Below are 27,765 nucleotides of genomic sequence, written 5' to 3' on the forward strand. Positions count from 1 at the left end.
TACACAATATGCCAACTTTGATGAAAAATACCAAGATCCTGTTGAAAGCCATACATGCTCTCAAGGCATGTAATTCACATATCGGTGCTAATTATAAACAATAAACGCCTGAGTACATGGCAAAAAGCAGCCCAGCCTTCAGCGGTAGGTGTGAAGGACCTTATTATAATCCACCATAGTTGTGTTTTATCTGATGTATTAACAAACATCTCCATAGCCAGGACTACATTTATACAAGGATCTACAATTCATCCCACATTATAATGCCTATAGCCTGATTGACAAGCTTCAAGATGCATGACCTCTGGTTGACTTCAAAATCCCCTCTTTTTGTCCCAACCAGGCATCAAATTAGAAAGTATAGAGATGGAAACACCATTCGAAGGAGCTTTGGGTTAGTGTGATAAAAATCTACGGCCTTGCATGATTGTGACCTAATTCGCCAAGAACATAGCAATGAGATGACTCGATGACACAACACACCCACTCACATGGCTGTATACTCTCTTAGTTATGTATATTTACATGTTATACAAACTCTGCAGCTGCTTATGTTGGAAATATAAGATGATACTGACTAGAGTATTACACGCCGCAGGGACACACTAGAAGCGAACAACTATACATGAAATATCATCCTTACTCTTCCTCGCCAAAGCAGCCTCTGTCAACTTTCTGGCTGCTGTTTCTGGGTCTTTTACTTTCCTTATAAAGCTAACAGCCTCTTGATTTTCCATTACCTACACCCACAGAAAAAATATAGTTCTTACCATAACCATGCAAATGGGACATGCACAAAATGGTAATTGATAAGGCAAACCTTCCATAACCCATCACTCGCTAGAATGAGAAACTCATCAGTCTTATCAATTTCCATTTCATGAATGTCTGGATCTACACTTAGATGCAATTTCAAGTTCTTGTCTCCAAAAGCACGAGACACTGCAAGTTGTCCATCCACACGTGGCACGTCTCCTACAAAGAGTTAAGACATAATATTATCAAACCCCAATCCTTCATATTTTTGTCTTTCTTCCCTTAAACAAATGCCCTGCATTAGAGGAACAGCTTGTTCTATTCGTGGGTAGGCACATGATCATTCATTCACATCCATTTCACATTGCTTTGATTATCATAGCTTGTTTTGCACATATAAATAATGTGGCTTACCACACCACAGCCAGTGGTGAAAGAGACCAACGCTCCTGAAGTAGTCGGAGAAAATTAGCAAATTTTCATTGAGGGTGTTGCACCTTTGAAACCCTAATGGAGAGCAGTGCACCCTAAGGCTGATCACCTCCTACCCATCCCCAGTTAGCAACCTCATCAGGCCCCTGCTGAACACATGTGCATAAACACCACCTTCCATAGGATAGCCATGGGAATAATGAACATAACACAAAGCTCAGGCAAAGCCAAGAGACAGCATTGAATATGTATAACTGAAGACATGCCCATTAATGGCTGCTATATATATGGTTGAAAACACCAGAAAAAGGAGAGGCAAAGCTAAGAGATGTGCATCAACCGTGTACGACAGACACATTCACTTCAGTGAAAGATCAAGAGAAGTATTAGGGAAGGAAAGATAAAACAGCCTTTAGTAGGTGCAAATCAAATTCTGAGACAAATACCCAAAACACTCATCTGCTTGCTGATTTACCTGGAAGGGTGGTCACAAAGCCTCCCTTATTTTCAATGATCCTTTTTTCTGACTTGGGTTCATGATCCACTGACAGCTGCAGAGCATCCCCATTCCTGCACAGAACAGCTCTTGAGTCACCTACATTGGCTACAAAAAGCCTTTGCCCATTGACCAGTATTGCTGTCACAGCTGTCGAGCCACCAAGACCGAGATCTGGAGCCTTCTGCAGGACTGACGTGTCAGTGATCTCATATGCTTTCAAAATTGCTGTCCGCGGATTTCTCCAGAACTCTGGCTGCCAAAATTTACAATCATGTGTGTTAAGCTTCAAAATGACAAAGTAGAGTAGTCTAAAGCAGTAAAAGAAAGCAAGGAATCTTTTTGGCATTGTGCAAAAAATCAAAACCAAAAACAATGTATTTGTTTGAGCTATATGCAACCTATTACTAGGGACCATAGTCACCACAAGAAATGCAAACAAAAAAAACAGACTTTTGGGGTTTTGGTCCAAGGCCAAAAAGGTTGAAAATTTTGGTTTACAAACTACTATAGGACTTAAAACATACTCTCGGCCACCCACAAAGCGAGTAAAAATGATACACATGCAAAGAGATAATTGATTGCAGAATAAAAGGGGACAGATATTTAAACCCCCACCCCCCCAAAAAAAAGGTGGTCAGAAACACCGTTCTCCCGGTTCGAAATAGTGGAAAACGTCAGGTCCGTTTCTGGCAAGAAACACCGTTTCATGTTATATGCTAGGGAAACAATTAAAATGTTCCTTGGCACATACAAACTACAAGAGAATGGGGTGTGCATGTGCTACGACATTGGCCACCAATTGTCTGGAAGCATAAGGGAGTGGGAAGAAGAAGGAAATTATGGAGAAGAGGATACAAAGAGATGGAGACACACTGACAATGTTAAGGGTTCACCTTCCAGGTGCCTCCATCACTAACTTTTTACTCTTTTTATTAGCATGCACGGCCCTTGGTTGTGGGTTGGCAGCCTGTACAATTGTAAAGCTATCTATCATGCACTCTCCGACAATATACCCGATTAGCAAGCTTAGTGGCTCTCATTGCCCACCATCTTTTGGGTTCCACCATTCTTTTAGCTTTGAGACATATAGGCCCAGCCCCACACCATCATAAAATGGTAAAAACTGTCAAAAAGTGCCAGACTCCCCTCTAAATAGCCACAAGCTCCAAGGGTCCCTGGATAGGGATCACAACCCTATGCCTGTCTACATGCTAGAGCCGACATGGAAAGATTGGCCCAGGCAGAGATGTACACCATTGGTCATGGCTGAAGGAATAAAGAGAGAAGCACATGAGACTTGAGAGAGAAGACGATCACAAACTGCTGACGTGTCAACCATTGAAGACCAAGAGGGTTAGGACTTCCTGAGCCTATCCCTAGCCAACTTGCAGATCTTGGCCGAGGGGCCTAACCCATAGCAAAAGCCGAGGGACCTAAACCCTATCAAAGCAAGAGGAGAAGAAGTTTTACTGGCTTACTGAAGCCGGCCGAGTGGCCTAAAGACTAAAGAGGGTTAGGATTAAAAATCCTAGCCCTACCTAGCTCACAGGAACCGGTCGAGGGGCCTAAACCCTAAAATAACGTAGAACCGCGTGGAAGTTGATGACGTGACATGTTGTACTGAATTCTGCGATTTGCGTTGCACGCTGATGATGTGGCAGCGCTATACGGACAGCCCTCTGGGCACTAGCTTTTGGACCAGATGCTTTTAGACTTGATGCTTTCCATGTACTACTTTTAGGTTAGGCCAAGGCCCTTTAAATAACTGAGCTGGGTTCTCTCTCTGGCATTCTATCGAGAGGTGACGCAGAGGAGAGTTCTTAGAGTTGTACTTGGTCAGCCTCTTGTGTAATGAGAGAGTCCATACCGGGAGCAGAGCTCGACACCTCGAGAGGAGTTGCCTGGCTAACCTCCACGTGGGCTCTTTCAACAAGAGAGTCACCAATCACATCATGCATACTGCCTGAATCAAACAATATGACAAAACGCTGACCATTCACATGACCATAACATTTAAAGAGAGACTCATCAATGTATGTATCAGAGACATGTGGAAAATCAGTGTGGTTCACTAAAGTGCTTGTGGTAGCTGTTGATGCTTTGGATTCTTTAGGTGGTGTTGTCTTAGGACATGCCTTCTTTACATGACCCTTAACGTGACACTGAGAACAACGACCTTCCTTCGCATAAATGATTTGTCCTTCTGGAGTTATGTATCCTCCTATAATTCCTTGTGCACCTTTTTCATTTGGGGTTAGCTTAGTGTAAGGTGCAACGGAAGTGAATGTTGAACTTTGCTCAAGATGAGTGTTCCGAACTGTGCTCAAGGCTTCCTTTTACTTACGGAAGGGAGAGCCTTCCATTCCTTTAGTGAGAGAGTGCAAATGATCACAAACAAAGTGGTAAACACTATCAATGAAGGTGCTGAGACTGAGAGATAGAGAGAGAAGAATACGACACCAGAATGTTGTCAAACCCTCCTCCACCTATGGCGAGAGCGGTCTACTATTGATTGCACAAATCTCTACAATGCTATGGACTTGCTGACGATGTCGACGACGATGAGGACGACGACGAGATGGGCTAAAAACTGAAAACGCTAAGGGCTGAAATCTGCAAATCTTGTATCTGCTGAATTCTGACTCTATGTCGGTGACGACGGGGATGACGACAATGCGCTGAAAACGCAGATGCTGAAATCTGTGTTTTCCAGGCTAAATCTGCAAACGCTGACAGATTTGACCGTGAAAGTAGAAAGAAGAAGAGCAACCCAGAAAAGAAAGAAAAGGATGCACGACCCAAGCTCACTCTTTGAGAGAGAGCTCTCTACATCAAAGAAGGGAAGTGCTTTGGATGCGGGGAAACTGGGCATATCTCCGCGAAGTGCCCTAAAAAGGCAACGAAAGAACAGAACGACAAAGATGAAGACGGGCTTGAGGGTTCAAAAGCAGCTGAGGAACGTGCGAAAAGACAAGATGAAAGCAGGACTGGTTCCAGATTGCATGGGTACTGACCCAAGCCCGATTGACGAGAGTACAGAACTTTGCCGAGCTTGGGGCAAAGTGAAAGGCCAAGAAGCCCTGATTTTCTTTGATGGAGGAGCCAAGGCCAACTTCATTTCACCTGAATTGGCGGCGCGGCTCGAGATTATGTCACAAAACGGGAGAGTACACGAGCACTTAGAAAATCTGAAAATTATAATTCTTTGAAAACATGAGAGAAGGGAGAAGATCGACACAATATTGGGGACCAGAAGATGGGCTGGTCCCCCCCCCCCGTTAAGAGTATTCTTTTATTCAGGGAGAATTCTTATACAAGCACGAGAACCCGAGGAAACCCCTCCGTTCTGTAGTCTTAGACCCGAAGGTCGTGCTTTCCCGTAAAGGGCTTGGGCACAAGGCCGTTCCTTCCCGTGAGGGACTTAGGCGCGAAGCCGTACTTTCCCGTAAGGGACTTAGGCGTGAAGCCGTACTTCTCGTGAAGGGCCTTCCCGTGAGACGGGAGATTCCTGCAAAACAAACCACACAAAGCAGCAATTCTCAATGCGTATCAACACCTTATACCTGTCGCTCCTTGCTCGGAGAATCAACCTCCGTACTCAGTTGTCATGCGAGCACTTGCAAATTCCGTCGCCAATCTCTGCTCCAGAATCCCAGCGCTTGCACTTCCTGCTGCTTCCGGCTCCTTCAAACTGAAACGCTGGCTACCCTTTTATAGGGTCTGACACCCGGCAAGAATAGGGGTCCAAAAGCAGAGCTTGGCGCTCCTAGAGAGAGGAGAGAGAAAATCGCGTTTTTTAGAGAGAGGAGAGAGAGAGATCGCAATTCAGCCCCCCTGCGTAGGTTTTAGCGTTGGCTTTTTTTTTGAAGGGCCTTGCTTGCTTTATTTTATTAATAAAAGCCTGGTCACTTAAAAGTGACCGGCCACTTTAAAAACAAAGTGTGAACTTGTTCAAACTTTAAAAACTCACTCAATTAGTGAAAACAATGCTACACGAACACATTCCAGTCGTCCCCGAGTACAGGACACGACACAAATGCAATGCAGACACAGACTCCTCGCGAGAAAACATCTGTCCTCCCGCGACTGTTCCTGTTTTTCGTAAAAAGCTTCATTGAACCCATCTTTATTCTTGTGCTTGCGTTCTTACGCGTATTTTCTTACTCAGTTCGGATTTCCTCCTTAGCCTACGGGATGCCCCCTTACTGATGCACCCGTCACCCATCATGTGACGCATCAGAGGCACTTGTAACCCGGCCCTTTCCACCGAACTTACGGAAACTCCTTCGCGATGTTTACTCACCCATCAAATGACACATCAGAGTTGTCCGTTCCTGATGGCAGTTCCTATAGCTACAATCTTTTTAACAGTTCTTAGTGCACATAATAAAATATCCTAAAAAAGAGATTTAATCATTAAAAATAAGAAAATAGTCCAATTAGCAACATCCCTCTGGCTTCTAAACAGTTGACCTCAACTGTAGTGCTTGGACATATACCTCCAGTATCTCGGGATAAGCTGCTAATTCCTCCTGCATCATCCACTGAGCATCTAGATTCGAATAGTTCTTAAACTTAACCAAATACTTCTGTGTTATCTTTCCGGATTTGAGAGACTGCTCTTGATGACTTACTATCTGCCCCGGTTGGAGTATTTCTTCTGTTTCCTCAACCTCAGGAGGTTCCTCAGCGCTAGGCTGGCTCGGAGGCGGTCCTACATACGGCCGGAGTAAACTGACATGGAAAGCATTATGGATCTTCCAATTAGGCGGTAGCTCTAATCGGAAAGCGACATCATTCACTCACTCAGTGATCTTAAACGGCCCATAATAACAGGTAGAAAGTTTTACCACTTTCCCCTTATGAGACGCTTGTTTCTTAAGTCTTGCCTTCTCAAACTTGAGTAAGACTAATTGTCCGACTATTAAGTCTACATTCCTTCTGTGCTTGTCTGCAGCTTTCTTATGCTTTTCCTGAGAGCGTAGAATAGCTCTCCTAACTTGCCCGTAGGCGGTGTCCAAATCCCGGACAAATTCATCTGCTGCAAAGATCTTATCCTTAGTTAAAAGGATGGGTGGAAGCAAAGGCTTACCATAAAGAATCTCAAAAGGTGCTTTCCCCGTCGATGAGTGTATGGTATTGTTATACGCATACTCGACAAGAGGCAAATATTTCTCCCAGTCAGATTGCCGGTCTGACACATAAGCCTTTAACATATCCAATACTGTGGAATTGGCTATCTCACTTTGCCCATCCGTTTGAGGATGGTAGGCGGATGAAAAATTCAGCTTTGTACCAAGATTATCCATCAAGGCACACCAAAAATTTCCTGTCATGCGAGGATCTCGATCACTCACAATTGACTTAGGCATTCCATGATGCTTAAAGATCTGTGCCAGGAAGACCCTAGCCATATGATCTGCTTTGATTGTTTTCTTGACTAGTATAAAGTGTGCTTGCTTGCTAAAGCTGTCCACAATGGTCCAGATCGCGTCATTTCCCGTCTGAGTTCTAGGGAGGTCCATGATGAAGTCCATGGCAATACTTTCCCAAGGTTCATTAGGCACAGGCAAAGGTTGTAGCAACCCAGGCGTCTTATGCCGATCATACTTCACTTCTTGGCAAACCAAACATTCCCTGACATACTTATCAATGTCTGCTTTAAGGCTAGGCCAAAAGAAATATCTTTCCATTGCTAAGGTTGTAGGGAGAATACCCCGATGACCCGCATAAGGCGAAGCGTGTGCTTCATCCATGATCTTCTTTCTTAATGGTTCCGCCACACATATGGCTTGATGGTGGTAGAGATAACCGTCCCGAATGGAATAGGGAAACTCATTCTCTCCACAATGTAGCTTTCCCCAGATGGTGGAGAAGTCTGGATCATTCGGATATAAATCCGGTAGTGCTTCTAATTCTTGGTGATACACCGAAGTGATAGCGTTCACCCTTGGCCGCCTGGACAGTGCGTCTGCGACTACATTCTTACTCCCAGTCGTGTGAAGGATCTGGAAGTGAAACATAGACAAAAAGTTTGCCCATCTCATCTGCTTCTCAGATAGTTTCCTTTGCGTAAGAAAATACCGCAAACTCTGGTGATCAATCTTGATCACAAAATCCGCTCCTAGAAGATAGTGCTTCCAGTTGGATAAGGCGTGAATCACAGCCGTAAGTTCCTTTTCGTAGATTGATGCATGCAACTCTGCATCCTTAAGCCATTTGCTTTCATAAGCCACTGCATGGCCTTCTTGGTTTAACACTGCTCCGATGCAATCACCTAAAGCATCGCAGTGAACCTCAAATGGTTTCCTTAAGTCAGGCACTATCAAAATAGGTCCATGGCTTAGAAAGTACTTGAGCCGATCAAAAGCTCCTTGTTGTCTCGATCCCCATCTGAAAGGAATCTTCTTCTTTGTCAAATCATGAAGTGGTCCTGCTACATGAGCAAATCCTCGGACAAACCTTCGATAATATGAACATAATCCCAAAAAGCTACGTACATCATGTACCGTAGTGGGAATAGGCCAATCTTCTACCACTCGGATCTTGGCAGGATCCATACTCACTTTATTGTGGGAGACTATATGGCCGAGATAGTGTATCTCAGAGAGAAAGAACTCGCTCTTCTTTGCATTCACATACAACTCATGCTTTCGCAATTCTTGAAACACTAAGTCCAAGTGCTTCCGATGTTCCTCTTCTGACTTAGAGAAGATGAGTATGTCGTCAAAGAATACTCCCGTAAAAGCTCGATACGGGCTGAAAATGCGGTCCATCATGCGATTGAACGTCGCAGGAGCATTGGTCAAGCCGAAAGGCATTACCAAGAATTCATATAGTCCAAAGGTTGTGCGGAAAGCAGTCTTATGAACATCCTCAGGGGCGATCCGTATCTGATGATACCCACTCTTTAAGTCTATGCGACTAAAGACACTTGCACCCTGCAACTTATCAAGTATATCATCAATCCGAGGGATCGGAAAGCGATTCTTGATTGTGATCTTGTTTAAAGACCGATAGTCTATGCACATTCAAAACGTGCCATCTTTCTTCTGCACCAGTAGAACTGGAGAGCAGTAGGGTGAAGCACTTGGCCGTACTAACCCTTTCTCAAGAAGCTCGTTGACTTGCTTCAAAATTTCCTCTTGCTGAGCAAGACTTACCCGATATGGGGGTTGATTGGGAGGCGAGCTACCCGGTATGAGATCTACGCGGTGATCTTCCGGGCGTACCGGAGGGAGTTCATCAGGAAGTGTTTCCGTGAAACAATCCTTGTACCTTTCAATAAATTGAAGACGCTTAATTTCCAGACTAGAGAGAGAGTCCCTACTAGTTTTATCCTTTGCAAAAATCAAGTAAGCAGAAACACACTTCTTCATTTCTTTCTTAATGAAGATATGGCTTACAATTGGGAACTGCCAATCTCCAGCATCAGCTTGAATCTTTATTTTCTTACCCCCATGATCAAAAGTGAGGGTCTTTTCCACATAATCGGGAATAGGTGTCATGTGAAAGTGCCATGGCATACCCAAGATGATATCACATCCCTCGATAGGTGCCATCAAAAATGATTCGCGGTCCTTGTACTCGCCAATCCGAAGATTGAGCTGTCCTTGCACGGGAGTTGCATTGGTTGTCAACCCCTCGAATGCCGATCCGGATGTAACCGGTGTGCCAAGCTGAGCCGGTGTGAGGCACAAACGTTCCACAGTATCCAAGGAGATGAAGTTATCCGTGGATCTTGGATCATAAAAAATCAGTACTCGCTGGTTGTTCAAAGACCCCCAGCCCTTCAGAAGTTGACGCTTCCCTTTCTCCATTTCTGTGTTTCCTTGAACATCTGTGTTTCCTTTCTCCATTTCTGTGTTTCCTTGAACATCTGGAATGGAGTTCGAGCTTGGTGGTGCGAGTTCCTTCCTTGCTTTCTCTTGCCTCGTAGAGGCTTGCTCTTGCCGTTGCTGCTTTAGCGGGCAGTCCGGTTTCATATGTCCTTTCTCGCCACAGTAGAAGCATCTTCCTTCCTCTCTAAAAGTTTGAAGTTGAGTAGGAGAAAGGTACTTAGTTCGCTTGCCAGTGCCCTCTAGCTTCTTAGAATGATCATAGTCTCTAGATGGAGGACGTTTTCTTCCTTGGCCCCCTTGGTCATCGTAGACCCCTCTTTGTCTTGCACGGTAAGTGTTATGCTCCATCTTTCTGAGCGTCCCAGTTGAGTGCAAATCCTCAGCAATGATTGTTGACTCCGTCATCCTCTGAAGAGTATCATGCGGATACACCTTCATACTCTTTCGAAGCTGCGGTTGGAGACCCGCTTCGAACTTTCGTTTCTTTTCCTCGTCGGCAATCTTCATGAAGGGAGTGACCTTCAGAAGAACCGACCAATACTTGTCCACATAGGTCGTTACTCTTTCATGTTCCTTCTGGGCAAGCCAGTCCCATTCCTTCCGTATGTCCTGCTCGAAGTCAGGCGGAAGAAATTGTTCATAAAATTCAGATTTGAAGCTCTCCCAAGTTCTGGCCTGAGAACCTTCCAGAATCTTGGCTAACCACCAATTACTTGCCGTTTCCTTGAGGTGCATCTCCACATGGCGTAATTTGGATTTTTCTGTGAAGTGCCCATTGGTAAAGGCGACTTCAAACTGTCTGATGAAGGACAGTGCTTTGGAGATGTCTCTCCGTCCGTTGTAGGTTTCGAACTTGATGTCCTTGTCACCCGATTTGAAGACTCTCATGCGATGTTGAGACTTGCGACCATGCTTCTTGAATTGAGGTTTATCTTTAGGTTGATGTAGGGTAGTGGCAGTAGTAGCAGCTTCCTTCTTCTGACGAGATGATAGAGAAGTAGAAGTATAATCAGGAGAGTAAGATGGAGATGAGATAGAGATGTCCTTGCTCTTGTCTAGCAAAGAGAGCGCTTTTTCCTGGCCTTTCCTTGAAGTAGGCCGTTCATTCCGATCCGTAGATCCTTTGTGCACCTCGGCACGTTCTTCTTCTCTTGCCTCATGTGATCTCACGCCAACAATGTTGTCTGGATGCTTGGCTGCATCAGTTCCATTCGTTTTCTTCATTCCGCCCAAAAGCTTTTGGACGTCTGGCAACAGTAAGATTTGTTGCAACTCTGCAAGCTGAGCTTGCACTTGTTGAAGCTCCTCTTCAGCGCTTCTCCCTTGGCTCGACATGGTTCTTCCCGGAATCGTCCTTCTTTGCAAAGAAAGAGAGGAGTCCGAGCTCTGATACCACTGTCACAAAACGGGAGCGTACACGAGCACTTAGAAAATCTGAAAATTATAATTCTTTGAAAACATGAGAGAAGGGAGAAGATCGACACAGTATTGGGGACCAGAAGATGGGCTGGTCCCCCCCCCCCCCCCTTAAGAGTATTCTTTTATTCAGGGAGGATTCTTATACAAGCACGAGAACCCGAGGAAACCCCTCCGTTCTGTAGTCTTAGACCCGAAGGTCGTGCTTTCCCGTAAAGGGCTTGGGCACAAGGCCGTTCCTTCCCGTGAGGGACTTAGGCGCGAAGCCGTACTTTCCTGTAAGGGACTTAGGCGTGAAGCCGTACTTCCCGTGAAGGGCCTTCCCGTGAGACGGGAGATTCCTGCAAAACAAACCACACAAAGCAGCAATTCTCAATGCATATCAACACCTTATACCTGTCGCTCCTTGCTCGGAGAATCAACCTCCGTACTCAGTTGTCACGCGAGCACTTGCAAATTCCGTCGCCAGTCTCTGCTCCAGAATCCCAGCGCTTGCACTTCCTGCTGCTTCCGGCTCCTTCAAACTGAAACGTTGGCTACCCTTTTATAGGGTCTGACACCCGGCAGGAATAGGGGTCCAAAAGCAGAGCTTGGCGCTCCTAGAGAGAGGAGAGAGAAAATCGCGTTTTTTAGAGAGAGGAGAGAGAGAGATCGCAATTCAGGCTCCCTACGTAGGTTTTAGCGCTGGCTTTTTTTTTTTAAGGGCCTTGCTTGCTTTATTTTATTAATAAAAGCCTAATCGTAAAAGTGACCGGCCACTTTAAAAATAAAGTGTGAATCTGTTCAAACTTTAAAAACTCACTCAATTAGTGAAAACAATGCTACACGAACACATTCCAGGCGTCCCCGGGTGCAGGACACGACACAGATGCAATGCAGACACAGTGTCACAGACTCCTCGCGGGAAAACATCTGTCCTCCCACGACTGTTCCTGCTTTTCGTAAAAAGCTTCATTGAACCCATCTTTATTCTTGTGCTTGCGTTCTTACGCGTATTTTCTTACTCAGTTCGGATTTCCTCCTTAGCCTACGGGATGCCCCCTTACTGATGCACCCGTCACCCATCATGTGACGCATCAGAGGCACTCGTAACCCGGCCCTTTCCACCGAATTTACGGAAACTCCTTCGCGATGTTTACCGTCACCCATCAAATGACACATCAGAGTTGTCCGTTCCTGATGGCAGTTCCTGTAGCTACAATCTTTTTGACAGTTCTTAGTGCACATAATAAAATATCCTAAAAAAGAGATTTAATCATTAAAAATAAGAAAATAGTCCAATTAGCAACAGATTACACCCGATTGGATGGGACCACTAGCAGAGGCAGTTCTAGCGGCACCCGGCAGGTACGTAGCCATTACACATGTCATTGGCAAACTTCGGTTGCATTGTCAGGGGTATTTGGGGCACGAGGACTTCTGCATAATGCCTTTGGAAGGTTGTGATGCCCTCTTGGGAATTCCCTGGTACCATAAGAACAACGTCGTGGTCGACTATCGGGCGAGAAAAGCGACTTTGACTACAGAGAAGGACGGAACTATTATACTTGATGTAAAACTTAAGGGCGAGTCTGTCCCTATTGTATCAGCTTCAGCCATTTCAAAATTAATGAAATCCAGTCTGTTTGTTTACTCGATCTTTTTGAAAAAGAGTTGAATGATGAGAATAGGACAAATATGTCTAAACTTGACAAAGAACGCTAAGATTTTCTCCACACTCATGCCGATTGCTTTTCAGAGGGCCTCCCAGGCAACTTACCACCCGCTCGTCCTGAGGATCATACCATTGATCTGATACCTGGAAGCACACCACCAAACCGGCCACCTAACCGTGTGAGCCGAGCCCAGAACGAAGAAATTATGAACCAATGAAAGACCCCTTGGAAAAGGGTCTTGTCCAGCCTAGTACTTCACTGTATTGCTCTCCAATGTCGTTGGTTTTGAAGAAAGACGGATCTTGGAGAATGTACATCGATTATAAATCTCTCAACAAAATCACCATCAAGAACAAATTTCCAATTCCTAGGATCGATGATATTCTTGACCGACTACAGGGATCCTTGTGTTTTAGAAGGATCGATTTGAAGAGCGGATATCATCATATCCGAATTGCGCCAGGAGATGTCTACAAGGCTCTTTCGGACGACCTTTGGGTTATTTGAGTTTTTGGTGATGCCTTTTAGCCTAACCAACGCTCCAACGACATTTAACCGGATGATGGATAGGATTTTTCGAGAGTAAAGAATATTTGTTGGCACTTTCTTTGACAACATCATTGTTTTCTCCAAGGATGAGACAGAACATAGAGAACATCTGCTACAGGTCTTTTAGGCATTACGAGATCACAAGTTGGTGATTAATGCGAAGAAGAGTGAATTTTTCCTACCCGAGATGCACTTTTTGGGACACATTGTCTTCCCAAGCATCAGCCTGCGTCGTTCCGAGGTTCAAACAATACCAAAACAATATTTCTCACTTCTCCACCCGGGAGTAAAATCACCAATCAATGAAACCAGTATCAAAACCAGAGTATTTCACAAGACAAGTTCAAAACAGATAGCATCCATTTCAAACAATACTTTCTCAAACAGATTTCAAATTTAAAAAGCAATCTCGACATCAGTTGAGCTGGAAAAGTCAACTGACTTTCCATCCTGAAACCTGCATCAAAAATTAGGGTTAGGTTCTTCCATAAGGTCGTAGCTGACCGCACCATGGTCCATAAGCTCTTGGACAGACAGTGTTCCTGTGACAGTGATGGTAGTCCCAAGACATAGCGATCACATCGAACCTCCAAGGTTATCAGCTCAAAAAGAGAGACACCTACTGAGAGATGTCGAGAAGTTTCAAGTTATAATCTGTCAAGGCTTCCATGGCAAGCATTCCAAGAGACCCCACTCTGCCAGAAATTGCACTCCGAAGCTAGATGTTAGAAACCATATAACTTCGAGCAAAATTTTTCTTGAAAGCTTGCCTAGTCCTTCGACTGTGCGGCTTGGTAGCTATAGACATCAACATCTGCATTGCACTGCTTCTGAGAAAAACAGTGACTCGAAACAAATCTTGGATCCTTCTCTTGCAAGTGATCTTTATGGCTTATGCCCTATAAGACATGAGCAATGAAGACAAGAGCACGCCCGACGCGCGATGAAGTAAGGGTGGGAGTGGCTAAGAAGTCCGGGGTCGGAGCACGAACCTAAAATTTCGAATGAACTTTGGAAGTGCGATCTTGCTCTCTCTGCTCTTTGGTAGGACCGGTATGCTTTCAGAAAAGCTCGCGCCTTATGCTTCGATATCACTCAGGCACCACGTGCCAATAGAAAAGAACAAACTATACAAACTTTTAGCACTTCAATACCAACTGAACTGAGAGAGAGAGAGAGAGAGAGAGTCGAGACGACGCGCGACACGGAGTGGCAGAATTCCACACCCCAGAGAGTATTGGCCCCAAACCTTGGCGCTCCTTTCGGTATTTCTTTATATTGCATCAACACAATACAAGATGATACTCCAGGAAGCATGTCAAAGAATGAGCCCATGGCCTCATATTAAAGGCCCTAGGCCCAAAAGCAGTTTACATGAAAAGCCTTCAAACTCAAAAGCATCTGATCCAAAAGCAATGTCCAAAAGCTGCTAAAGTAAATCACGGAAATCCGTACAACTGCCACGTCAGCAACGCAAATCGCGGAAATCCGTACAATCTGCCACGTCAACAATCAGTGTGAAACACGGGCTGTCCATACAGATGTGCCACGTCATCGATTTCTGTTGCTTTTGCTTCTTAGGGTTTAGGCCCCTTGGCCGGTGATCTGCAAGTCGGCTCTATTCTTCAGTGGCTTGACACGTCAACAATTTGTGACAGGTGCAACCGCCTCTTCCACCATCGTTGCCACAACCCCACCCGCATACAATGGCTTATGGTTTCCCCTAGTATTATCCACATCCTGGATTTCCTCTAAATCAACCAAAGGACTTCAAGGATGGTGGATCTACCATAAAAATTTTCACCTTTCTGGCATGAAAAATACGAAGAAAGCCTTACAGTTCCTACACCATCTATGCCTTAGGGAACTACACAGAAGAATCAAAGATCTCTTGAGCCGCGGGATTTCTCAAAGGTAATGCTATGTAAGAGTGGAGTTCTATAGCTACCGAACAGCATGCTCCAAGGACTTGGTAGGCTTTCAAGAATATTTTTGCCCAAAGCCACATGACATCCCCATTTGAAGTACAACTACTAGCAGAATGGGGTAACCTAAAAACGCTTGCCACAATAACAATGGAAGACTACAACCAAAGGTTCCTCAATGTTTACCTTCCAGTGTCTTTCTTCAAGCTAGCTTGGAGGACCAATGCGAGCGCTATACCATTGGGCTGTCATCACCCCTACAAGAATATTGTCTAATCTAAAGAAGAGTCTACTACGCAAGAACTGATGGACAGTGTTGCAATTGGTTACAAACTTATGAAAGGAAAATTGGAATTTGTTACAGGGTGGAAGCATGGTAGGGTGGAATACTATTTAAGACAAATAGCTAAGGCCCAGAGCTTAACTCCTCTTATATTGAGTCTGGTAGTGGACAGCTATATAGCTCTTGAATACCTGTAGAGCAACCCCCTCCCTCAAACAATAATCATTACCCACTTAGTGGCCATGTTAGCTCAATCGTTTGAAACCGCGCGCTTGTCCCGCCTTCATGGAAAGTGTCACTTCCTTGACAGTCAGTCATCTTCATTGTGTGCATGAAGGTCCTTCCCATTCTCCCAACACGCAAGTAGAGCACACGCAGGTATCTTCCTCCCCACCCCCCCTTTTACAAACACACACACACTTTCTTTCTTTTTTTGTAAATCTTGATTTAATTTACAAGTGGGAAACCTCAAAGCGAGGAAAACCCACAATAATGAAGTACAAAAGACGGAGCATCGTGATGCTCCTAAATCTAGAAACAATCAAAGAAAATTCTATAGGCTTCAAGAGTATTGTCTCCCAATCATAAGCATAGTGTAGCGCTTGTCCAAGCGAAAACTTGAAGTAGAGGACACTTGCGTGATGAAAATCCGCGAGTAGCAGCAATCCCAAAGCAAGTGCATAACAAACTCGTCAGCTCCATGACATCGGACACAACGAGGAGGCAATGTGTCATACATGCAACAAAGTATCAGTTGGTAGAGCACCCACAATGCATCGCCATAAGAAAATGCGTTCCTTAAGTGGTTATCCCATGCCTCCACCAAAGACTTATTATCATTATAGGGAAGCTTCGCTCGCGATGCAGTCTTCAACAGGGGCACATAAATACGAGAAGAGGCTGGAGTTCGAACCTCTATCGTCTTTTTGGGAACGATCCAAGCGTCCCTCGTTGTGTCCTTGTCTTGCCTTTTCCTATCTCATTTTCTTTTGAAACTAAGGAAGGAGTGGAAGACATGGATAGTTGTTTCCCTTTCCTAGACTATGAGTCCAGATGCTCTAAAGAGTGAGGCCCCTAAGGGTCTATTTATTCTTACAAGGGATGCCAAAAGCTAAGCCCCAAAAGCAATTGGTCAAAAATCTGCCCTAAAAAGCCAGCAACGCAATTTGCGGAATTTTCGTGCTGCTGCCACGTCAATATGTCAGTGTGTTACGGATTTCTGCCACGTCACGTGCACATCTAACTCTATGTGTACGTGGATGTAAGGTGCAGCGGAAGTGAATGTTGAAACTTTGCTCTCAAGATGAGTGCTCCAAACTGTGCTCAAGGGTTCCTTTTACTTACGGAAGGGAGAGCCTTCCGTTCCTTTAGTGAGAGAGTGCAATGGACACAAACAAAGTGAACACTGTGAATGAAGGTGTTGAGATTGAGAGAGAGAGAGAGAGGAGAATACGACACCAGAATGTTGTCAAAACCCTCCTCCGAAGGCCCCACTCTCTATGGCCAGAGCGGTCTACTATTGATTGCACAAATCTCTACAATGCTTGGACTTGCCAACGATGTCAACGACGACGAGACGGGTTGGAATCTCAAAATGCTAATGGCTGAAATCTGCAAATCTTGTATCTGTTGAAGTCTGACTCTATGTCGGTGACAATGTCGATGGCGATGATGCGACGACGACGCGCTAAAAACGCAGATGCTTAAATCTGTGTTTTCCGCGCTGAAACTGCAAACTACGTTGGATCTGACCGTGCGGCGAGGATTTGCTGCGGGAAGGTGAGATCTGCGAGGTTCGAGACTTCTTCTGCGGAGTGTCTATGCTGAAAACTGAAAACGTTAGTCTTCTTGTTGGTTCTGTCGCGAAGATCTGCAAAAACGCTAAGGTGCCAAGCTGATGCAAAAACACTAGGGCTGATTCTTGTTCTGTTGTGGAAATCTGCTAATGCTAGGGCTGATCTGTGGTCGTGCTGTCGCCAAGCTGCTGCAATGCAAAAACGTTGGCTGATCTGGGTGCAAAACGCTAGACCTTCTTGCAGATGGTGCAAAACGCTAGGGTCTTGGTGGGGGTCCTGCTGAGAAGGTGCCTGTTGAGCAAAGGTGCTCCTGCTGCCTCTTCTGCCCATAAATGCTAGCGCTAGGTTTGCTTATATATTCACTTAGTCAAATTGCCCTACCCAGTTCCCAACAAAAGTCACTTAAAAATAATATGTGAAAAATGTCCAAAATAGGGAAAATAGGTCTATGCAGTGTAAAAATGCTCATGATGGAATCTGATGGTAATCTGATAATCATGTTGTGTGCAACCAGAGGATATGCATCTACTCTAAGTGTCTGGTCATGCACGGTCTGCGAACAGACTCACACAAGTGCCAGAACACTTCCTAATCTAACTGAAATGAACCCATGTCATGAAGTAGCTTGTGCACGTGACATCCCGTCCTTTTCAAAGTGAGGTACTAATACCGAACTGTATGGCATCGAGAAAGATCGCCAATAAGGTCTGAATCTTGGAAAGGACTCTTCGCCGACCCACTCTGATGCGTAGGTCGTGCGATACTTGAACTTCATAAAGGTCTGCAACGCTTGCTTTTTTGGGCCTGGAAAGGACTCTTGGACGGCCCACTCTTATGCGTGGGTCATGCGATACTTGAACTTCATAAAGGTCTGCAACGCTTGCTTCTTTGGGCCGCGCCGAAAGTGACAGTCATCTGTGGCTCCTTCAATGCTTCAACTTCGTCGATAGTCATGCGTCTATCTTCTTCAAGAATCTCCGAGGATGAAAATTTCTGAAACCACTTCCAACACAAAACATGAACATACCCATTCCATGTAAAGTGACTGGAAAAATTCTAGTCTTCTATAAAGACTGTGCATGCAATATAGATGAACAAATAGACGGAGTGCCAACCCGTTCACCACACACACGCAAACAATGAGATCGAATCTTGTGTTTCTAATCTAAATCAATCAATTGTGGCAAATCACAATGGAAATGCCTATGCTTGATGCTCAATCCTTGTGCTCTTTTTGATACTGTGTCATGCCAAGAGAGAGACATAGAATGTGAATTCCTGGGGTGCAAACATTTCATCTTATCATGAATCATCCGCATACATCCGTGCTCATTCATGAGTGAATTGTGCTCAACGTACAATATGGCATGCCTGTGAAAAGGGATCACATAAAGACGCTGACTAAAATACAAAAAACAATCACGAACGAAACACTCGAACAATGCCTGCTAACTAATCATTCGAACACATAATAGTTCCTGTTGGGGTTCTTTGGACCTAGGCTCGAGAGCCAAGATCGGTTCTTCGTGATTAATCGAATCTGCAATGAGGTTAGTTCACTAGAAAAAGCATCAACTAAACCATCATCCTTGTGAACAATCACATCATCTTCCTGCAAATCATCATGCTTGTGAGAAATCACATCTTGATCATGCAAACCATCATGCTCGTAAGTAATCACATCTTGATCATGCAAATCATCATGCTTATCATTATCATGCTTGTCATTATCATGCAATTCATCATACTTATCATCGTGCAAATCCTGTGTGTCATGCTTGGGAGAAGAAGAGACGGAAAGAGTCTCTTTTTCCGAATTTCTTGCATTTGTGTCTGACACTTGAGAAAGAATCGAAACAAGGCGGCTTTCCTTTCGTTGTGCTCATGCTCTATGGCTGCCATTCTTTCTTCGTGTTCACGCTCACGCTCTATTTCTGCTTTTCTTGCTTTGCGTTCTAACTTCCTGTCCATCATCATCTTGTCGAAAGCCTCCATAGGAGTTAGTGCAATCGAAGGGAGAGGGTCAAAAAAACCTCCTGGTGGGGAAAATTCTTCTTCGCCACTTTCATGCTCATCACCTTCATGCGAAGTATCCATTCCGCTTTGGGTGATGACCATCCACTAAAGTCGTGGGTTCTTAAGTTCACGAGAAACTTAGGTTCTTGTGGGTCTTGGATTCTTGGGTTCTTGAGGGGTCTTAAGGTTCTTGGGGTTCTTGAGTCTTGAGGTTCTCGAGGTTCTGTTGTCGCTTGCAATCTATGTTAGAGAAGGATCTTCTCTTCACCCGAGTTTTTCTCTTTTCCGCGGGTGCATCCCTTGGCGGCCTTGCGCTCACACCAGGGTTGCTTTTTCCCACCTCACGTCGATAGGCCGGCCGCTAAGTGCACTGTCCGCTCTCAATGAGTGAAAAGAGGCACAAGGGGAGGCTGGACAAGCCCTTCTTTCTTGGGTTTCCTCTCACTCTTCAAAAACACGATTAGGAATTGACATGCCCAAGAGGACTTGGGTTACGTGCGACCGCCACAAGCAAAAAAAAATCTTGTGGTTCTTTCCTTGAGTGATACAAAACACTACCAAAGCTCTGATACCAATGTAAGGTGCAGCGGAAGTGAATGTTGAACTTTGCTTAATATGAGTGCTCCGAACTGTGCTCAAGGGTTCCTTTTACTTGTGGAAGGGAGAGCCTTTCGTTCCTTTAGTGAGAGAGTGAAATGGACACAAACAAAGCAATGAACACTGTGAATGAAATTGCTGACCCAAAGATAGAGAGAGAAGAATACGACACCAGAATGTTGTCAAAACCCTCCTCCGAAGGCCCCACTCTCTATGGCGAGAGCGATCTGTAATTGATTGAACAAATCTCTACAATGCTTGGACTTGCCGACGATGATGAGGATGACGACGAGACGGGCTAGAATCTGAAAATGCTAATGGCTGAAATCTGCAAATCTTGTATCTGCTGAATTCTGACTCTATGTCGGTGATAATGTCGATGGCGACGATGCGACGACGACGCGCTGAAAACGCAGATGCTTAAATCTGCATTTTCCGGGTTGAAATTGCAAACTACGTTGGATCTGACCGTGCGGCGAGGATCTGCTGCGGGAAGGTGAGATCTGCGAGGTTCGGGACTTCTTCTGTGGAGTGTCTGCTGAAAACTGAAAACGCTGGTCTTCTTGTTGGTTCTGTCGCGAAGATCTACAAAAACGTTGAGGTGCCATGCTGATGCAAAAACGCTAGGGCTGATTCCTGTTCTACTGTGGAACTCCGCCAATGCTAGGGCTGATCTATGATCGTGTTGTCTCCAGGCTGCTGCAATGCAAAAACGCTGGCTGATCTGGGTACAAAACGCTAGACCTTCTTGCAGATGGTGCAAAACACTGGGGTTCTGCTGAGAAGGTGCCTGTTGAGCAAAGGTGCTCCTGCTGCCTCTTCTGCCCATAAGTGCTAGCGCTAGGTTTGCTTATATATTCACTTAGTCAAATTGACCTACCCAGTTTCCAACAAAAGTCACTTAAAAAAAATATGTGAAAGATGTGAAAAATAGGGAAAATAGGTCTATGCAGTGTAAAAATGCTCCTGATGGAATCTGATGGTAATCTGATAATCATGTTGTGTGCAACCAGAGGATATGCATCTACTCTAAGTGTCTGGTCATGCATGGTCTGCGAACAGACTCACAAAAGTGCCAGAACACTTCCTAATCTAACTGAAATGAACCCATGTCATAAAGTAGCTTGTCCACGTACACATAAGGTTAGATGTGCACATGACATCCAGTCCTTTTCAAAGTGAGGTACTGATACCGAACTGTATGGCGTCGAGAAAGATAGCCAACAGGGTCTGGAATCCTAGAAAGGACTCTTCCCCGGCCCACTCTGATGCGTGGGTCACGCGATACTTGAACTTCATAAAGGTCTGCAACGCTTGCTTCTTTGGGCCACGACGAAAGCAACACAGTCATCTGTGGCTCCTTCAATGCTTCAACTTAATCGATAGTCATGCGTCTACCTTCTTCAAGAATCTCCGAGGATGAAAATTCATGAAACCACTTCCAACACAAAAACATGAACATACCCATTCCATGTAAAGTGACTAGAAAAATTCTAGTCTTCTCTAAAGACTGTGCATGCAATGTAGATGAACAAATAGACAGAGTGTCAACCCGTTCACCACACACACGCAAACAATGAGATCGAATCTTGTGTTTCTAATCTAAATCAATCAATTGTGGCAAATCACAATGGAAATGCCTATGCTTGATGCTCAATCCTTCTTGTGCTCTTTATGATATTGTGTCATGCCAAGAAAGAGACATAGAATGTGAATTCCTGGGGTGCAAACATTTCATCTTTTCATGAATCATCCGCATACATCCGTGCTCATTCATGAGTAAATTGTGCTCAACGTACAATATGGCATGCCTGTGAAAAGCGATCACATAAAGACGCTGACTAAAATACAAGAAATGATCACGAATGAAACACTCAAAATGCCTGCTAACTAATCATTCGAACACATAATAGTTCCTGTTGGGGTTCTTTGGACCTAGGCTCGAGAGCCAAGATCGGTTCTTCGTGATTAATCGAATCTGCAATGAGGTTAGTTCACTAGAAAAAGCATCAACTAAACCATCATCCTTTGTGAACAATCACATCATCTTCCTGCAAATCATCATGCTTGTGAGAAATCATCAGGGTCCTGGTGGGGGTCCTACTGAGAAGGTGCCTGTTGAGCAAAGGTGCTCCTCCTGCCTCTTCTGCCCATAAGTGCTAGCGCTAGGTTTGCTTATATATTCACTTAGTCAAATTGCCCTACCCAGTTCCCAACAAAAGTCACTTAAAAATAATAAGTAAAAAATCTCAAAAATAGGGAAAATAGTTCTATGCCATTGTAAAAATGCTCCTGATGGAATCTGATGGTAATCTGATAATCATGTTGTGCAACCAGAGGATATGCATCTACTCTTAAGTGTTTGGTCATGCATGGTCTGCGAACAGACTCACAAAAGTGCCAGAACACTTCCTAATCTAACTGAAATGAACCCATGTCATGCAGTAGCTTGTCCACGTACACATAGGGTTAGATGTGCACGTGACATCAAGCTACTTCATGACATGGGTTCAGTTCAGTCAGCTTAGGAATAGGAAGTGATCTAACGCCTATTCGCAGACACTACATGTCCAGACACTTAGAGTAGATACATATCCTCTGGTTGCACACAGCATGACCACAGATTTCCATCAAAAACCATCAGGAGCATTTTTACAGTGCATAGACCTATTTTCCCTATTTTTGACATTTTTCACTTATTATTTTTAACTGACTTTTGTTGGGAACTGTGTAGGGAAATTTGGCCAATGATATATATAAGGAAACCTAGCGCTAGCACCTATAAGCAGAAGAGGCAGCAGGGACCAGACATCCAACAGGCACCTTCTCAGCAAGACGACCCCCCCCCCCCCCCCTCCCCGGCATGTCAACCTAGCGTTTTTGCAACAGCAAGGCCTAGCATTTTTCAGCCATCATCAGCCCTGGTGTTTTCGTTGCAGATCAGCCCCGACATTAGCAGAAGCAGCAGATCCATAGCGTTTTTGCAGCAGCACGGAATTCAGCCCTAGCGTTTTTGGATCAGCAAGACAAATCAACGTTTTGCAAATTCACCATGACAGAACCATCAAAAGCATAAGTGTTTTCAGTTTTCAGCACATAGACATCGCAGTAAAAGTCCCAAACCTCGCAGATCTCACCTTTCCGCAGCAGATCCTCGCCACATGGTCAGATCCAGCATAGTTTGCAGATTCAGCCCAAAAAACACAGATTTCAGCATCTGCCTTTTGCAGCGTGTCGTCGTCGCATCGTCGTCATCGACATCGTCACCGACATAGAGTCAGAATTCAGCAGATACAAGATTTGCAGATTTCAGCCCTTAGCATTTTCAGATTTCAGCCCGTCTCATCGTCGACAAGTCCAAAGCATTATAGAGATTTGTGCAATCAATAATAGACCACTCTCGCCATAGAGGGTGGGGCCTTCGGAGGAGGGTTTGACAACTTGTTTGGTGTCGTATTCTTCTCTCTCTATCTCTCAGTCCCATGCACATTCATTCACAGTGTTTATTCACTTTGTTTGTGTCCATTGCACTCTCTCACTAAAGGGACGGAAGGCTCTCCCTTCCATAAGTAAAAGGAACCTTGAGCACAGTTCGGAGCACTCATCTTGAGCAAAGTTCAACATTCACTTCTGCTGCCACAAGTGGCTTGCCAACGTGATTTACGGGGCTACTGTCTGTACAGCCTGTTGCCACGTCATCATCTCTGTCTGCGGGTGGTCATGCCACGTCACCATTTTTTGACAGCCGAAGTTGAAGCACCATTAAGTCTTCATTCATGGGAAGACTTTGGGGGTGGGGAAGGTTGTAGAGGCGGTAAGGCCGAAGGAGAAAGCTGCAGGTGCGGCTCTCGACAATCCGATTGCATGTGCCCGAATTTACCACAACGAAAACATGAATTGGTAAATTTGCCCCATTTCAGCTTGAAGGGACTTTCCCTGCCAATCGGTCACCTGAATTTATCATTATACCTGTTGCCGTAGGGACAACTGTATCCCACAAGATCCGGAGGCATGATATTAAAGTCCTTGTGTCCTAGATACCCCTAATTGAATCTTCCGTGTTTTCTCCCAACCTGGAGTTGTAACCCGGAGTTGTCAGGTGGGTTGTTCTAATCGTTGCGGGATTCGTCGACTGAATCCATGTGTATCGCGATAGAATGGATCAGATTCTTCTGGGAAGGAAAATCGATTGAGCTCTAATACCATTGTAACAGATTTGGACACCCGAAATCAGAAATCTGGCATGACACATGAGAATCACTTAATAAACTTAATCACAGTTTAATGAGAGACGACACTGCCCGGCGTAGAAACGTGCCCAGAGGTATTGGCGCCAAAGTCTTGCGCCCCTTTCAATATTTGTTTTTATATTAATGCTTGATCAAGTACAAAGTCTAAGGTTCCTTTCTGCTAAGTGCTCCCAGCAAAACTGAGGGAAGAGAGCCTCTAGGTACAAATTTATACCTCTAGGCCTTCTCAAAAGCAATTTACATGAAAAGCTTCAGCCTCAAAAGCATCAAGTCCCAAAAGCTTGCGCTCCCAGTAGCCAACGCAAAACGTAGGTTTCCGTACAATCTACCACGTCAGCCAGCTAGCACGTGCCATGTCAGTGCACATCGTGGAAATCTTGCCACGTCAACAACTGCACGCGTTTTTCTTTAATTTTGTGTCCCCATGGGCCCCATCAGACGGGACCCCCTAAGTTGGGACAACTTATAAATTGTCAACGGTTTGGTTCGGGTGGCACATGCCACGTCATCATTTTGTGACAAGGCCACTCGGCGAGGATTTGTAAATTAATGAGGACTTCATCTTCATCTGCTTTTGCTAGGGTTTAGGCCTCTCGACTAGGATTTGCACGTTGGCTAGAGTTAGAACTAGGAAGTCCCACCCCTATGGTTCTTCAGTGGCTTGATACGTCAATAGTTTGTGATACTTTGGCCGAAAGGCAACGAATACAAAAGCCAACGCTAGCTTCAAAAGCAACTGCTAAAAACTTCACGTTCCAATAGCAGCTCAAACTAATGAAAGTTGCCACATCATCACTTCCAAATCTGCCACAATTTTTAGATGCATGTCAGCATGGGCATACGGTTGGACAAGATCTAATTGCACAATGAGAGAAAAGAGGAACAACAACAAAGGGTTTCATATGTGGCAAACACAAGGGCATCTCATGAAGAAAGGTTCTGGTCCACAATTAAGCCAAGAGCACCAAGTGAACCATCCACAAGTGAAGGCACTCAAACTAGGGCATCAAGTGTACAAGCTCACGCCAAAGACGAGCAAACCTTAGATATAATTATCACTGCACTTCACGGTGATTATATGCACATCATTGATGCTTGCACCACAGTCGTTGAAGCATGGGATATCTAAACTTTGGTGCAAGGTTGTGGAAAGTAAAATCAGTGTCAAGAAAAATTTGTACAAACTCACTATGCTTCAAGAGGAGGATATCTCTCATCTTGTCAAGAGACTAATGACTATCATCACTCAACTCACCTAGTTGTGAAGTACCCGAGAGAGATAAAGTAGTTATTCTCTTGAGTGCATTGCCTTTATCATTTGATAGACCTTGCTTTTGGTGATCCGTTTTCCAAAGTAGACAACTAGTATTTATTCTAATTTCTGACAACCAAAGTTGTATAGCTATTGCAAGGAACCTGGTGTTCCATGCTCAGACCAATCATATAGAGATATAGTATCACTCTATCCGGAAGAACACCCTAGATGGTACTATACATCTTGAGTACTATTCTAAGTCAAATAACCTTGTTGATATCTTCACCTGACACCAACCCTCTACCACATTCAATATTATCCTTTATGCCAACTCCCTTGGGTTGGTTCCCCATCCAGGAGCTAAGAGGGGGTGTTAGTTTCATCTTCTGTCCAGAGGTGGCTCCAATATCTCTCAAGAGTAGATTAGGAAGTGAGGGCTGTTTTGTGGCTCTGTCCGGCAGTATTTGAGGTAGATGTACCTTTTGCAATGGTACGAGCCATGTATGTGCCCAAGGGACCTCTATTTCTACGTTCTTTCAAGGTCAAAGTCTCTATTTTTGCACGGCACCAGATGCACATGCCCAAGCCTAGGAAAATATACCAAGCCTCAAAGAGGTAGCATCAGACACGGAGGCACTTGGCTGCATGCAGCCACAAAACAGCCCACGCTCCCTATCAGCTTCCCCTGCGACATCCAAGGGACCACTGGACAAAACCAGTGATTGCAAACTCTCACAGAGTATACATTTGAAACTTTGAACATACATAAATATACAATTGTTTGTATTATAATTACTCTTTTAATTTTCTATTTAAATGCTTGGTACCTGACTGATTATGTTTTCAAAAAGGTGGCCCTGCAGGTATTGAGGGACATCATGCCCTAAATGCCCATCGAAAATCGCAAACAATCCCAGCTCAATGTTTTTGACAAATCTGAACTCAGCCACATGATAATCCTCCATTGGATGATTAGCTTTGCCTTTGACAAGACTGAAGCCATGAGTGATGCGGCTACCTGTCTTGTTCCGACCTTTACCAGTGTCTAAAGAGGACGAAGGTTGCCAACCCGCAGCCATCTGCAAGAATGAGAAAGATTTAGAATTCATTTTGTCCTTGCTCCACTGTTCAAATAGCAATAAGCAAAGGGACAATCTGCAAGTAGTTTTTGTTGCTTGTTGGGGAATGTGCGTGTGTGTGTGTGTGTGTGTGTGTGTGTGTGTTTGGGGGGGGGGGGGGGGGGGGGGGGGGGGGGGGGGGGGTGCGTGCGTAGCAGTCTTCATCCTATGATAATGTGCATATTTCTGAAGTATGGTTTCGTTAGTGGATAAGGGTTAATGCCCATCAAATGATCAAACACATTGACGTTCATTTCCTATCAAAAAATCTGTGCATATGAGTGATGGCTTCCGTCTACAGAAATACAATGGACAGGAGGAAGAGAAGAACCACCTTGATTTTGTCGAGCACTCCTTTTTTGGGACGGGAAGATTCTCCGGCGCCATTGTTAGGGATCATGGGAGCTCAAGAACACTCACTCTGTAGATTTCTCAAGCAGACGACGACACAACAGACAAGGAAACGTCTGTAGGAAAATATGGCCTTCAGAAAATGCAGCGAATGCTGTTAAACGAAACCAGAAGAATCCTTAGAAACGATGATGATGATCCAGCAGAGAAGCTGAGATGAAGCGGAAAAGAGGAGGAGCAAGAGGGGGAAGATGATGAGGATGGTGACCAAGAAAAATCGCACAACCGAAGTAGGAGTATCCGAGTAAAGTAGGTCATCCTGCGGTCTTCAACGCGCTTCGGTCAAAATTTTCAAGCCTAGTCATCTTTCCATTTTCCCATATACCTCTCTCTTGGGATTGTTCCTACTCTCTCTCTCTCTCTCTCTCTCTCGAAATGACGGCAAAAAAATTACTCCCTTTGGCCATCGGTTCGGCCGTCCAACTCTTAGAGAGGAAAGAACATTGGCAACATATATCGGACTTAGAACCGAGTCGCACCTCGTGCAAGTGGGGGGAGTGGGGTGAAGAGCTTTACCATTTTTAGAGAATCCGGATTCTGCGCTTACAACGTAGAAGCCCTGCTAGAGTTTCACTAGCATGCCGAAAAAGGTAGGGGCTAAGCTGTTTTTTAGCAGAGAAAATCATCTCCATGTTTCTCGACCACATCTCGCCAATGAGAACTTGTTATCTCAACTCCCTCCCTAATCACTGTGTTGTGCTTGGGTGTGACCTCGTTCATGCCAAATGCCTCTCTTCCCCCACTCCCCCCCCCCACTCGCACTCTATGTGATTCAGCTCGAAGGCCATCCATGTTGGGCACCCTTCAAAAGAAAAGATTATCTCTATGTCCAATATGCCATTTACAAATAGATGGACAGATCTTGTTAAGTCTAGATTGGACTGTAGTGATTTGCTCAGCATCGTCTAGACATGCAGATGTAGGATCAAAACTCCCGCTTTGTGATCTGTTGAAAAGCTTAATCGG

General features: G+C 44.7%; 1 protein-coding gene across 2 annotated transcripts; it reads right to left on the reverse strand.

The window, feature by feature from the left end:
• LOC147424169 (putative protein phosphatase 2C 39) lies at positions 1-27,029 on the reverse strand. 2 transcript variants are annotated; one of them, XM_086502165.1, is made up of 6 exons: positions 26,723-27,029; positions 26,098-26,349; positions 1,664-1,940; positions 821-975; positions 644-740; positions 1-434 (listed from the first exon to the last, which is right to left on the reverse strand). In XM_086502165.1, the coding sequence occupies exons 1-6, from the start codon at positions 26,786-26,788 to the stop codon at positions 412-414; spliced, it is 870 nt and encodes a 289-aa protein (XP_086358291.1). In that variant the 5' UTR covers positions 26,789-27,029; the 3' UTR covers positions 1-411. The 2 variants fall into 2 exon arrangements, with proteins under 2 accessions (XP_086358291.1, XP_086358290.1); XM_086502164.1 differs by having other exon boundaries at positions 1-740; positions 26,723-27,027.
• Positions 27,030-27,765: the final 736 nt, after the last annotated feature.

Source organism: Adiantum capillus-veneris, chromosome 26 (assembly GCF_014529385.1).
Source record: "Adiantum capillus-veneris isolate H3 chromosome 26, ASM1452938v2, whole genome shotgun sequence".
NCBI classification, from domain to species: domain Eukaryota; kingdom Viridiplantae; phylum Streptophyta; class Polypodiopsida; order Polypodiales; family Pteridaceae; genus Adiantum; species Adiantum capillus-veneris.

What these genes read in the sequence shown, in the direction of transcription:
- LOC147424169 (XM_086502164.1), bottom strand. Translation starts at nt 26,788, where the DNA reads ATGATCCCTAACAATGGCGCCGGAGAATCTTCCCGTCCCAAAAAAGGA. An exon ending in TTGAAAACATAATCAGTCAG is followed by an intron (nt 1,941 to 26,097) that starts GTACCAAGCATT and finishes AAATTTTGGCAG; the next exon opens with CCAGAGTTCTGGAGAAATCC. An exon ending in CTTTGTGACCACCCTTCCAG is followed by an intron (nt 976 to 1,663) that starts GTAAATCAGCAA and finishes AACTCTTTGTAG; the next exon opens with GAGACGTGCCACGTGTGGAT.